The sequence below is a fragment of the Mustelus asterias genome, chromosome 3 (assembly GCF_964213995.1).
Source record: "Mustelus asterias chromosome 3, sMusAst1.hap1.1, whole genome shotgun sequence".
Classification (NCBI taxonomy): domain Eukaryota; kingdom Metazoa; phylum Chordata; class Chondrichthyes; order Carcharhiniformes; family Triakidae; genus Mustelus; species Mustelus asterias.
The window spans coordinates 114271140-114284994 of NC_135803.1; the positions used below are offsets into that span (position 1 = coordinate 114271140).

The 13855-nt window shown below is 41.6% G+C and overlaps 1 protein-coding gene and 1 non-coding gene across 2 annotated transcripts; one reads left to right on the forward strand and one right to left on the reverse strand.

The window, feature by feature from the left end:
- Window positions 1-957: 957 nt before the first annotated feature.
- On the reverse strand, window positions 958-1354 carry LOC144484801 (large ribosomal subunit protein eL33). Its single transcript, XM_078203174.1, has one exon. The coding sequence runs from the start codon at window positions 1325-1327 to the stop codon at window positions 995-997; it is 333 nt and encodes a 110-aa protein (XP_078059300.1). The 5' UTR covers window positions 1328-1354; the 3' UTR covers window positions 958-994.
- A 1233-nt stretch (window positions 1355-2587) lies between these two features.
- trnay-aua (transfer RNA tyrosine (anticodon AUA)) lies at window positions 2588-2661 on the forward strand. The gene has a single exon. It is a non-coding gene; the product is annotated as a tRNA-Tyr (tRNA).
- The last annotated feature ends 11194 nt before the right edge of the window (window positions 2662-13855 follow it).

A 13855-nucleotide genomic window follows, 5' to 3' on the forward strand; every position in this document is an offset into this window, starting at 1 on the left:
AGATTGCTGTTTCTAGAGGTTTACTGTGCACAAATGGCTGTTGCATTTCCTACATTGCAAGAGTGATAAGACTTCAAAAGTACTGTGTTGCCTAGAAAGTGCTTTGGGATATCCTGAGACCATGAAAGGAGTGATATAAATGCAAATATTTCTCTCCTACCCTGTGTACCTCACAACACCTGCTTTATTTATTGAAAGGATCTACTGCCTGAAGCAAGCATCACTTCTGCTTCCCAGTGGAACCATGTGACACTTTGCTTCCACCATTACTCTCTAATGTAGAACCTTGTCAAGTGTTTCCTCTTTGAAAATCTAACTCTATTTCATCTACCGTATTTTTTCTTTGGTAGAGAAGTATTTGAACAGCTCCAGTTAGTCAATAATGATTAAATCCTGCCCCAATGATCTGTCACATGTTGTCTAAATTGAATTATCACAAAATTGAATAGAATTAAGATGGTTAAAAAGAACTTATTTTTGCGAATTCATACTTGTTATCAAACTGTTCTCATCCAGAAATTAGAGAAATTTCTGAACTTCACAAATTTTCCTCCTCTGTCACGGATCAACTGGTTTCAAATTTTCAAGTTCCTATCACAGGAGAGAAAAGATAGTTTTTATAATTGATGAAGGTTGTCTCTTATGAAATATTTTGCAACTCAGATGTGGTGAAATAAATTATTTTTACCATTTATTCCAATTCAATTTTGTGAGCATTCAATTCAAATTGCTTTCAATCACTGATGTCAAGGGTGGTCACAGTAAGAAGTCTCACAACACCAGGTTAAAATCCAACAGGTTTGTTTGGAAGCTTTCAGAATGCTGCTCCTTCAAGGAGCAGCCCACCCCAGTCGATAACACCAGCATCTCCACATCATGTCAGGGATGGTGTGATGCGTCTTGAGATTTTCAGTATTTTCCAACTTTTCCTATCTTTTTTTTTATAATAAATGATCATTTTACTATTTATTGTCAATTTATGTACATCTGTGCTTTAAATCCTTGATGGATACAGCATCACACGAATCCTGTGCCCAATAGCCTTAGCGGGCAGGTTACTCCTGAACTTGGCACGCACCATGCCACTGTTTCCATGAGCACGGGTCACTTTACCCCAAATGACACGAGTCTTGTTTGGTTTACCGCCAGGAGTGACAGTATTGTTCTTTGCTTTGTAGACGTAAGCACATCTCTTGCCCAGGTAAAATTCTGTTTCAATGCGGCAATAAACACCCTCAATCTTGAGGAGAGCAGTGTGCTCTCTTTGGTTTCGAAGGCCTCGTTTATAGCCAGTAAACACAGCTTTGCACCATAATCTTCCGGGCATTGCGAGCGCGCTGGAGGCAGCTGGATCCTCCCCGATGACAGATAACTGAAGCGCACAGTCCCCTGCGCCGGGCTAAATTCCTATCTTGCATGCTTGGATTGGACTATCTTGCTTTACACAAGATGCTTTTCAAATAAATGTCTGTTCCAGTACTTAACCGTAGGAGTATTCAAAAGCAATTCAAAATACCATTTCCTAACACTAAATACATCACAGAACTGTTAACGCTTCCATTAAATAAAAGTTACAGTGAAGAAATTTTTCATAATCAGAAGAAAAATAGACTTAATAATTTAATGTTGTGCAAAAACAACAGTGTTATTCTCTACATTTGTTTATTAACGTACCATATTATTCATGAATTTGTAATTGGATCTGCACAATCAAATTCCTCCCTTGTTTTCACTTCATCTTGTGTTGGAGTTAAAGGCTGCATTGAAGAATATCAAATCACAATACTGTTTTAAGATGCGGTGAATAGAAAAAGTATCAAAGAAAGGAACAAGGTTTTGGACGAGGCTATTCCCACCCATCTGAAAAAAAACAATCTCTTTGTACCTGAGCCACGTTTAAGTATCACATTAGGAGGTGGAAGGTTGTGATCCAAATAAGCATTTATGTATTGTAATAAGTTCAGAAGTAACCTAAATCCAGAACAAATCTAAATTAACAATTGTTAATGAACTGTTAATAATAGAGGATATGTCATGTCTGGTGATGAGGATAATAAGGATTTCCACCAGTGAAGTTGATAAGATGGCCCATATAATGAAATGACAAATGTAGTTACATCAACTTCATTTTGATTTGATTTGATTTGATTTCTTATTGTCACATATTTTAGTGAAAAGTATTGTTTCTTGCATGCTATACAGACAAGGCATGTCATTCATTGAGAAGGAAAGGAGAGAGTGCAGAATGTAGTGTTACAGTCAAAGTTAAGGTGTAGAGAAAGATCAACTTACTGCGAGGTAGGTCCATTCAAAAGTCTGAAGACAACAGGGAAGAAGCTGTTCTTGTGTCGGTTGGTATGTGACCTCAGATGTTTGTATCTTTTCCCTACGGAAGAAGGTGGAAGAGAGTATGTCCGGGGTGCATGGGGTCCTTGATTATGCTGGCTGCTTTTCCGAGGCAGCAGGAAGTGTAGACAGAGTCAATGGATGGGATACATGGGATACACATATATGCAATAACCCTCATGACAGAATTCATAGCACGTTTGGGATGTTTCCAAGTGAAAAATTGTATAATATGTCAGTTGGCACCATGGTTTAGTTGGTGAAAGCATCTGTCTATACAACAGAAGATTCTGAGTTCAAATCTCAGTGGTGCCTGGGTCCTTTTGGTCAAAAGATCTTTTTAAATCAAAACCATCCAGAAATGGTGTTGGCAAGATTGTGATATTATAGGGGTGGCACAGTAGTACAGTGGCTAGCACGACTATCTTTCAGCGCCAGGGACCGGGTTTGGTTCCAGGGTGACCGTGCGGAGTTTGCACATTCTCCCCAAGTCTGAGTGGGCTTCCTCCAGGTGCTCTGGTTTCTTCCCACTGTCCAAAGATGCGTTAGGTGGATTGTCATGCTAAATTGGCCCTTAGTGTCCCAAGATGTGTAGGCTAGGGGGATCAGTGGGAAAAATACAGGGATAGGATCTGGGTAAAAGTCAATGCAGACTTGATGGGTTGAATAGACTCCTTCTGCATTCTAGGATTCTATGAAACATCAGTTTCACATTGGTAATCAAAAAAAAGGAAAATGCCATGTGGTGAAGAGACTTTGCCAATTTGATGTAACGGTTTTGAGTTTAGAGCAAGCCTATAATTCAACAGACAACACCTACTGCATAATATATTGTACCTTCCTTAACAAAGTTACAAAAAGTTGACAAATATGTTTCTTTGTATTAAATCTATTCACATATTTTTCAAGAACGTTGTAAGTATTTTTATTCTCCTGAGATAGATGTCCAAAAATTTGCCACAAACGTGAAGTGTTTTGATCCGGATCACAAAGACCATGCTAGCAGCTTTTCACTTTATACGTTGGTGCATGACACTGATCTTGACTTCATGTCTATTTGCTAGTTGTTGGGGACTGAAAAATACTTTTCCCTGACTCTTTAACTTTAACATATCGGAGAGCAGCCTCTACCCATCACCCAGGTCTGGTACTCCAACAGACTCAAATTTCCAAATTTCCAATGTTCAGGAGAGGAGAAGGAGTAGAGAAGGTAGATGGTGGAAAGAAGGAATTGAATAAGGCAGGATGGCTGAAAAGATGATGAGACAGAGAAGCATCTGAATTAATGTGTGTAAGGTGAGGGAATCTTGGAGTTTATCTGTACGGAATACTGTATTCCATTTTGTTTTATGAAAGTCTTGCATTTTTTTGTATTGGACTTCAGTTTTGCTCATTTCACTCCTTGTGTATTTGGGGTTGATGTTGCATTTTGTGTGTATTACAATCTTACACTTGCATATTAAGGCTTGTATTTTTGCATAATCATGTGGTACTCAATCATTGCTTTTGACATATGTATTTGGTCCTCAGCTCCAAATAATCCTGCCTTCAGATACACAAAAATGCATTTACAAAACCTCATAGATGTCAAATGAATATCATGTTGTACTTAGTCCGAACTGTCAATGAGTCAAAGTCAACCATCCCTCTGTCTCACTGACCTACATTGGCCACCAGTTAAGCAACGCCTCAGGAAGTAAATATGTGGGGTTACAGGATAGGGCCTGGGCGGGATTGTTATTGGCGCAGGCTCAATGGGCCGAATGGCCTCTTCTGCACTGTAAGGATTCTATAATTCTCTGATTAGTTGGCAAGTAATGCTTCATTCCGCAACACCTCAATTCTAAAATTCTCATCCTTGCCTTTTGTGGTTGTGCCTTCAGCTGCCTGGGACCTAAACTCAGGAATTCCCTCCGTAAGCTCTCCGCCTCTCTTTCCTTCTTTACAATGCTTCTTAAAATCAACCTGTTTGACTAAGCTTCAGGTCACCTTTCCTAAAATCTCCTTACACAGTTCAGTGTCATATTATGTATTATGATGCTTTTGTGATGTTTTGCTACATTATAGGTGCTACATAAATGCAAGTTATTGTTTTTAAGGCATTCAGCTAAACTATGAAGCTATCAATAGTCATGTACATTTCCGCAAACTGACCCTATCAAATAATATGAACTGATTATTGATGCAATAACACCTGTTGCTGTTATTATCAGACCTGGCTAGGTAAGGGAACATAAAAATTTGTAAGTTAGTTAAAAATCAGTAAATATTTTAAAGCAAAATGAAGTGCAAAAAAATCAGGACAATAATTGGAAAGGACAAGCACTGTCGTTACGATATTTCTATAAATTATACATAAATGATTCCCTTAAAAGTACCCTCTGACAGTTCTTTCATCTATTTACATGTTCCTCAAATTGCGTCACAAGAATGTCTACACCAGCACATAAAGGTATATTGAGGTCCACTTACAGAAGAGAAGTTTCCCTAACTAAATTCACAACAGCTACAGTTTCAGAATTATTAGGCTGGGTTTTGCTGAGATCCCTGGAATGCCAGCACCAGGATCACTTGGTCCTAACCTCGCTGGAGTTCAGAATGCAACATACATCAGCATCTTGTCGGAGGTATTGGGTGACATCCATCTAATTACATATAGATCAGCAGGTGGAAGGAAGAAGTGGCAGACTTTGTTTAAAAGACTCACAATACCCTCAGAGTGGATGCAGCTCCAGACAGTGTCAATAATGAGAGAACAGGGTTTCAGAACATTATTCCACTTCTCTTCCTGCATTTAGTGCTGCACTGAGGCAGACTTTCATCTGTTTCCACAGTTAATAATTCCTGGAACAGGCCGCTGGTCTGGCATAGCCCAACGGTTCAATGATGCCTCCCTGGTAGTCAAGCTAGTGAGAGACAAGCGGACCATTCTATTTCCAGGGAATGGCAGGACAAGGCCTGCCAGGCTAACTAAGGAGGCATGGCTGGAGGTCACAGGAAGGTCAGCAGCTTCAATGTGGATAGTAGGACACCATTTTCACATTTGATGAGTAGAAACCCTTCCTGTTGATGAACGCTGTAGGCTGAGACAGCCGAGCTTTGATGGTCACGTGTGTAGTCAATCATGGCCTGTAACTGAGGGAATACTACCATTGAGGCAAACCCTATCGCCGTCTGTGTCAGATTGACTGCATCAAAGTCAATGGTCTCTGAAAAAGAGCATCCTTTTGCTGATAGATGCTGCTGTGGACAGCTGATTGTAAAATCTCAACTGCTGCCAACCCTGAAACAAGCCAGATGCTAGGAAGTTCAAGATTAGATTGACTATTACTGGCAGAAAGTCTCTCCACCCCACGGTCCCCCTTCCCCCCCCTCCCTGCCCACACCCCCCACTAAACCCAGGCCCTTATGGCATAAAGTAATCTTCCAGGAGTCCGCAGAATTCAGTCACCGTTTGCTTGGATGGATGAAGCCATAACCAGCACTGAGCTCTGATATGCTCAGGAAACCTTTCCTCTGCTGCTACATTCATTTCCATGGGTATTAACAGCTCCAGGCAGCGGGTGGTCGAGGAAGTCATTCGGCCCCACTGTATGCCGCTCTTCTGTGGCTATGTCTGAGGCCAGGTGAACATGAAGAGGGAGCAGGTGGTGTCCACTGGTGCTAGTGAGACCTTCTGTGACTGGTGGGTGCTGCGGGTGCTGGAGTTCCGCCATTAGTCCCCATCATGACATTTTAATTTGATTTGGCCAGTTTTCTTTAAGATTTTTGTCTTTTGTTACAGTGCCCCTTTAAGGGGCTATCACTTTAGTTTGAGGGGCCTTCTGGCTCCTCCTACCCCTCCACCAGCATCTCTGCATCCATGTCAACAAGATGACTGCCTTTGAGGCTGAGGCTCATCCCCATTGATTCAACCCATTTCTGAGTAAGTGGTGCCTATATTCAGATACAGCCTCAATCTCTAGGATCACAGCTGGCAAATTGGCCTTGCACTGTGTGGTGAACCATAGATGATTACCACTATGGGTACTGAACCACAGATGGTTATCACTATGGGTACTTGTACATATGTTACTCTTGTTACTGTTGGGGTTAGGGTTGGGGTGTTCCACCTGTTAGCATTGTTCTGTGGTACACTCCGTTTGGCCCCACCTTCCTATAGGAGTATAAAGGTCACTGCACTTCCTAGTGACCCTTTAGTCTGGGATTGTATTGTTAAGCAATAAAAGCCTTTATTCCCGGGTACGATCTAGCCTCCCGAGTGAATTAATCGCGCATCGCACTGCACAGTTTGAGCCATTCTCCAAGGTCCTCACGCTCGGTCAGCACTCCCAGTCTGAGAGCTCTGCTTATGCTATGGCACCTCACAGATGACATGAGCTCCTGTTTGCTGATTTCCCCCTTTTATAGAGAGGATTTAATGTCTGCCACTTCAGCTAAAGGTTTCCCACTGTGAAACCGCCTCATCTGCATAGACATGATACTGACACAGCATGAGACTTATGCACCTCTGATCAAATTGCAACACTGTGCTAAACGGCCTCTCAGGTGCCTGCTTAATTGCCCTAATTGCCCGCCTGCTGTTATCTCGATCCCAAACCAGTGGAAGTATGAAACTAGACGCTAATATGTTTCTCGCTAATGGGTTTATTTACAGAATACAGCATTGCATATGTCTGCTTCCTATCTACCCACCTAGTGTCCCAGAAGTCAGTCTTTATTTACTCTTTGGAGCTTTAACTGTTAACAGGTGGGAAAATTAACAAATTAGCCAATTAAACTAAAGTGATAGCCCACTGTAACAAAAGACAAAAATCTTAAAGAAAACTTGCCAAATCAAATTAAAATGTCATGATGGGGACCAATGGCGGAACTCCAGCACCCACCAGTCATGGAAGGTCTCACTAGCACCAGTGGATACCACCCTCTTCATGTTCACCTGGCCTCAGACGTAGCCACAGAAGAGCAGCACACAGTGGGGCCAGATGACTTCCTCGATCACCTGCTGCCTGGAGCTGTTAATGGGCAGCTTTGCCAGGACTAGGAGCAGCCTTACGAGGAGGTCCTCCTCTCTCCCTGCCGTCCTCTGCACTGGATGGCCAAAGATCAGGAGGATGGGGCTGAAGTGCAAACTTGAGGAGCAACTCCCTAAAATAACTAAAAAGGGAGTGCTTTCTCCCACAGCCTATGTAAAGTCTCTCTTTATTAGTGTTGTATGTACTTAATTAAACAATGCTCTTTAACTGTGTATGTTGACAATATAGTTACCATGCCATTAATGTCCATTGCTAATGGACAGTTGGCCATCCTCCCTGTGAAGATGCCTCCAGAAAATTCATGCAGTGGCAACAACAGGTCAGGCAAGTCACTCTGCAGGCAAGTTTACCAGCTGACCCATCTCCTAACCCATAGCAACATCCAACTAATTATGTCTCAAAGGAGCAGAGCTGTTTGCTTTTAGTACTATTCTTCAGTTCCTTCCACTCGGGACGAAAAGTAATTTCTTCAATTTGTGTTCTGTATCTACTTTCATTGAATAACTAAATTGCTGTTTTATTGATACTTTTGTTGCACTACATGGAATTGTCAATGTTTTTGGCATGTTCACTTAATGCTTAATAGTTAAACTATCTGAAATTTGTTAAAAGTTATTGGAAATAAAGTTGAAGTGAAAACATTCCATAAATCAAACAAATTGTTCAAATAAGTTACTAATTGGAACTTGTGGTTTATGGAAAATAAGTTACACTTTTGATGACCATAGTAACTCATAACTCTCACATGGCAAAGGCATGTTGGGGTTTGGCAAACTATTCTGCTTAAAGTACGAATTTCTGCAGTGTATTTTCTATTATAACTTACAAATTAAAAATAAATGCATTTTGGACTGTTAAACATAGTGCTGTAGACATAGTCACGTTTATGAATGCCAATAATGCATGAGTCCACTATTTAGTAAGATTTTGAGAGATGTCGTTTGCATCTGAACAGCAATAACTAGCATTAGTGCCTATGTTAAGGACAAAGAGGTCAACTATACACTGCCACTTTGAGAAACGTCCCATCCATTGACATTAAGTAACAAGTTGCATGTTTCAGTATCAAAGCCAAAGCATATTCAGTTAGGCCTTCTCACATTACTACTATTATTTAACACTGTGCCATGACACATTTAAGTCTTTAAAGTTCAGGGGCCAAATAAGCAAATCTTACGTAAAACAGCCTGCCAATTTCAGTTTCTAATAGTTTTTCAGTTAAAATAGTCACCAACATGAAGGGTGGATTTTACGGCCTCGGTTGTCTCGAACCGTAAAATTCCGCCCGAGGTCCTTTCCATGGTCCGCCCTTCGCCCTCTCCAATTCTCGTGGCAGGCAGAACAGTAAAATTCCAGCCTGTGAATCAATAGAGGTGGAGAAGAAGGGAGGAGGTCTAAAAACTCCTAAATTTAGAGCCTAAATTTATCTGATTATTATTTTTTTTATTTCAATACCTTTGGAATTAATTGTGAAATTATTCCCATCAGCTGGAGCAATCTCCTATTTCAGGAAATACTTTGAGATCTCTTAAATCAACATTAATCAAAAGATGTAGAAAACATTCTACTCTAGCTCAATTATTTAAATAAACGGGTTTAATTTCCATGGAACTTATGGCAACCTTCGTTTTTTTGATTTGTAAAGTCAACCTTTACACAAATCCCAATAATTGTGTGAAATGTTAAGCTGTTTCTCCAACTAAAGTGAACATTTCCACCTCAACTAAACACAAATAAAGAACCTTGTGAACTTAGTACATGTTAAATTGAATGATGTGCTTTTTATAAACGACAACGGCATTATACAATGTGAAACAGATCATTATTTTGCTGCTGAAGTGAAGTTGTGTTTAAAATTACTTGCCCTTTACCATTCTAACTGCTTTTTCCAAATTAGAAGATGTTTGTTTTTTTTGGTCGTTGGCTCTAGGACTGAATAACCCAAATTATAGCTTTCTCTCTCATCATTTTGTTATGATTGTTTTGTACCTGTAACAAATTGTGACATCTGGAAAGTGAAGTTTGAAAACTAACAACATAAAATAAATGCAAAACATAGATCTGAGTGGTTCACCGGTGCCAGAAATTCTGTTTTCTAAGCACAAGATCATTATTCTGCAGAATGCTCAATGCAGTATTCGCCTGCTAAGGTGCAGTTGTGTGTAACTTAGCACATCTCTTCAAGGAATTATTACAACAACTGCCCGTGTTAGTTAGAGGATAATTATTCTTGAATAACTTGGCTCAATTAGAAGTCAATTTGAATTTTTTGTACCTTTTTAAAGTGAGATATCTAAAGCAAATTATGATAGAATGCGTTTTCTATTGATGAGAAGGTTTGGCTGTGAAGTTCAGCCTTCACTGTGAAGTTCAGCCTTCACTGTGAAGTTCAGCCTTCACTGTGAGTTTGCATTGGTTGGACAGGTGGCAAATCGTGGGTATCAGAAAGCACAAATGCGGAAAGGAAATGCTGGGGTGAGGACAGGGACTGGGCTAGAAAGCAAGAGGTTCAAGGTTAAACTATCAAAAGCTTGCACTTCATATCAGATAGCAGGACAAGGGTAAAGTAGGATTTCAGAATGGGCATTAGACAGCATAATACTGTCAACCTGACAGATACCACATTGAACAGCCTCAGTAACAGCTGGCCCCATGATGTAAAGCACCATCTCTTACAAAGGACAGAGAAAATGCATGCATATCTATCCTCTGATAGTTCTCTGCTGCTCCCCAGTTATGTGCAAAATTAACCTTATTGCACAAGAGAAAGGGCAGAATGAAAGTGAATGTATTGCAATGATGTGTCTGTCATAGCTGAACAGTTGAAGAAATCGGGATGAAGGAATTGGTGTGAGGCTGGCAGCATTGGCAAGTGTGTGTTGGTGAGGTGGAGCATCCGAATGTTAGGCATGGGCCCTAGTTGCTGCTAGGTGAGTGATACGTCTGTGGTACATTAACCCAAGTGTGAGGTTGGTTGTGTGGTGGATGGATGTCATGTGACGATGCATTCATTTGGCCTTAACCACCTGTGTGAGGGAGCTCACTGATCTTTTACTGGCAGTGTAACCAGGCCCTCCAATCTGGACTTTGGCAATTGACCTCCCTGGATACCTGCTCTATTTCCCTTCACAGGTTTGCCTTGAGGCCTCACAGCCCCTGTGAAAATATGGCTAAAATTATTTTATTCAATTTGGCAGAAATGTATGTGGCACCTGAAGTGACACGCGTACCTCAAGACAATATACTTCTTGTGGCATTCTGATGGTAAGTAGATGTTTCATTGTTTTATTAGGACAGAATTGTTTCATCGTGTAATACCCGATGTGACATTCTGCTGAAGAATTAAGTTGTGCCAGCTCGGTTTTAGTAGTTGAACTGTCACATCTGAGACAGATGTTGTGTGTTGAAGTCCCAGTCCAGAAATCTGAGCTCATCTAGGCTTTCATTTCAGTGCAGTACTGAGGGAATGCTGCATTACTCCCATTTGGATGAATTGTTAAGCTAAGGCTACATCTGTCCTCTCAACTGGATGCTAAAGATTCCACAGCATAACTGTTCAACGGTTAGGGGAGTTTGGTAATTGAAATGTGCTTGTCCCTTTCATGTTGCAACTTAAAAGCATCCAATATTCATAACCTTTTTGTTTATCTGCTACAGAATGTGATATCTATACATGCTATATATGCTTAAACATTTTAATGGATAGTGATTATAGTCATAGAATCAGACACTCATAGACACTCATGAAGAAGTAGGCCATTTGGCCCATTGAGCCCATTGAGGGAAATTGAGGATCTGATCAAAAAGAAAAGAGAGGCGTACGTTAGGTCCAGGCAACTGAAAACAGATGCAGCTCTGGAGGAATACAGAGAGAGTAAGAAAGAACTCAAACGGGGAGTTAAAAGGGCAAAAAGAGGTCACAAAATGTTCTTGGCAGACAGGATTAAGGAGAATCCTAAGGCATTTTATTCATATGTTAGGAACAAAAGAGTTGTCAGGGAAAAAGTCGGACCTCTCAGGGACAAAGGAGGGGAATTATGCTTAGAACCCAAGGGAATAGGGGAGATCCTAAATGAATACTTTGCATCGGTATTCACAAAAGAGAGGGACTTGTTGACTGGGAGTGTCTCAGAGGGAGGTGTTGACCCGTTAGAGAGAATCTCCATTACAAGGGAGGAAGTGTTAGGTTTTTTAGGTAACATTAAAACTGACAAATCCCCAGGGCCTGATGGCATCTATCCTAGACTGCTCAGGGAGACAAGAGATGTAATTGCTGGGCCTCTGACGGAAATCTTTGTCTCTTCATTAGACACAGGTGAGGTCCCTGAGGCTTGGAGGATAGAGAATGTGGTACCGTTATTTAAGAAGGGTAGCAGGGATAATCCGGGATATTATAGGTCGGTGAGCTTGACGTCCGTGGTAGGGAAGTTGTTGGAGAGGATTCTTAGAGACAGGATGTATGCGCATTTAGAACAGAACAATCTCATTAGTGACAGACAGCATGGTTTTGTGAGAGGGAGGTCGTGCCTTACAAATTTAGTGGAGCTTTTTGAGGAAGTGACAAAAACGGTTGACGAAGGAAGGGCCGTGGATGTCGTCTATATGGATTTCAGTAAGCCGTTTGACAAAGTCCCTCATGGCAGGTTGGTTAAGAAGGCTAAGGCTCATGGGATACAAGGAGAGGTGGCTAGATGGGTGGAGAACTGGCTTGGCCACAGGAGACAGAGGGTAGCAGTTGAAGGGTCTTTTTCCGGCTGGAGGTCTGTGACCAGTGGTGTTCCACAGGGCTCTGTACTGGGACCTCTGCTATTTGTGATATATATAAATGATTTGGAAGAAGGTGTAACTGGTGTTATCAGCAAGTTTGCAGATGACATGAAGATGGCTGGACTTGCGGATAGCGATGAACATTGTCGGACAATACAGCAGGGTATAGATAGGCTGGAAAATTGGGCGGAGAAATGGCAGATGGAATTTAATCCAGATAAATGCGAAGTGATGCATTTTGGAAGAACTAATGTAAGGGGGAGTTATACAATAAATGGCAGAGCCATCAAGAGTATAGAAACACAGAGGGACCTAGGTGTGCAAGTCCACAAATCCTTGAAGGTGGCAGCACAGGTGGAGAAGGTGGTGAAGAAGGCATATGGTATGCTTGCCTTTATAGGACGGTGTATGGAGTCTAAAAGCTGGAGCCTGATGTTGCAGCTATATAGAACGCTGGTTAGGCCACATTTGGATACTGCGTCCAGTTCTGGTCACCGCACTACCAGAAGGACATGGAGGCTTCGGAGAAAGTGCAGAGAAGGTTTACCAGGATGTTGCCTGGTCTTAGCTATGAGGAGAGATTGGGTAAACTGGGCTTATTCTCCCTGGAAAGACGGAGAATAAGGGGAGACCTAAAGAGGTGTACAAAATTTTGAAGGGTATAGATAGGGTGAACAGTGGGAAGCTTTATCCCAGGTCGGAGGTGACGATCATGAGGGGTCACAGGCTCAAGGTGAGAGGGGTGAGGTATAACTCAGATATCAGAGGGACGTTTTTTACACAGAGTGGTGGGGGCCTGGAATGCGCTGCCAAGTAGGGTGGTGGAGGCAGTCACGCTGGCATCGTTTAAGACTTACCTGGATAGTCACATGAGCAGCCTGGGAATGGAGGGATACAAACGAATGGTCTAGTTGGACCAATGAGTGGCACAGGCTTGGAGGGCCGAAGGGCCTGTTTCCTGTGCTGTACTGTTCTTTGTTCTTTGAGCCTGCACTAACAACAATCCCACCCAGGCTCCATCCCCGTAGCCCCACATATTTACCCTGCTAATCCCCCTGACACTAAGGGAAAATTTAGCATAGCCAATCAACCTAACCTACACACCTTTGGACTGTGGGAGTAAGCCGGAGCACCCAGAGGAAACCCACGCAGACACAGGGAGAAAGTGCAAACTCCACACAGACAGTCACCCAAGGCCAGAATTGAACCCGGGTTCCTGGCACTGTGAGGCAGCAGTGCTAACCACTGTGCCAACGTGCCCCCCAATTTCTATATACAACATTAATAATGGAGCAGTGTTTCAAGGGTGTTTTTACCTGTGATATGAAATAATATTGCTGTGAAATTTACACACCAATAAGTTTTTACAAAGTAAAGAATTTTGCATTAATATCAATAAGGGTTCATTGTGAAAAAGCCCATATGTTTCTCAATAAATGAATTGACTGCAAATAAATTGTTGGTAGATTTGAACTTTTTGAAATTCTTAATCTGTCTCAGACTATTACTTTCCATATATTTGGGTTTGGCAGCTAAGGGCAGGGAATGGCTATTACTGCACATACTATCCTAACATCATTATCCTGAATCCAAGCAGTAAATTACCCTACAGGCTCTTGAACTTGTATGGGGATTGTGATCTTTGCTGGTTGATAGCTTTGGGTAGTCTCCTGTTATGTTTCCAGGTGTTTGTCATGCTTAGGGTT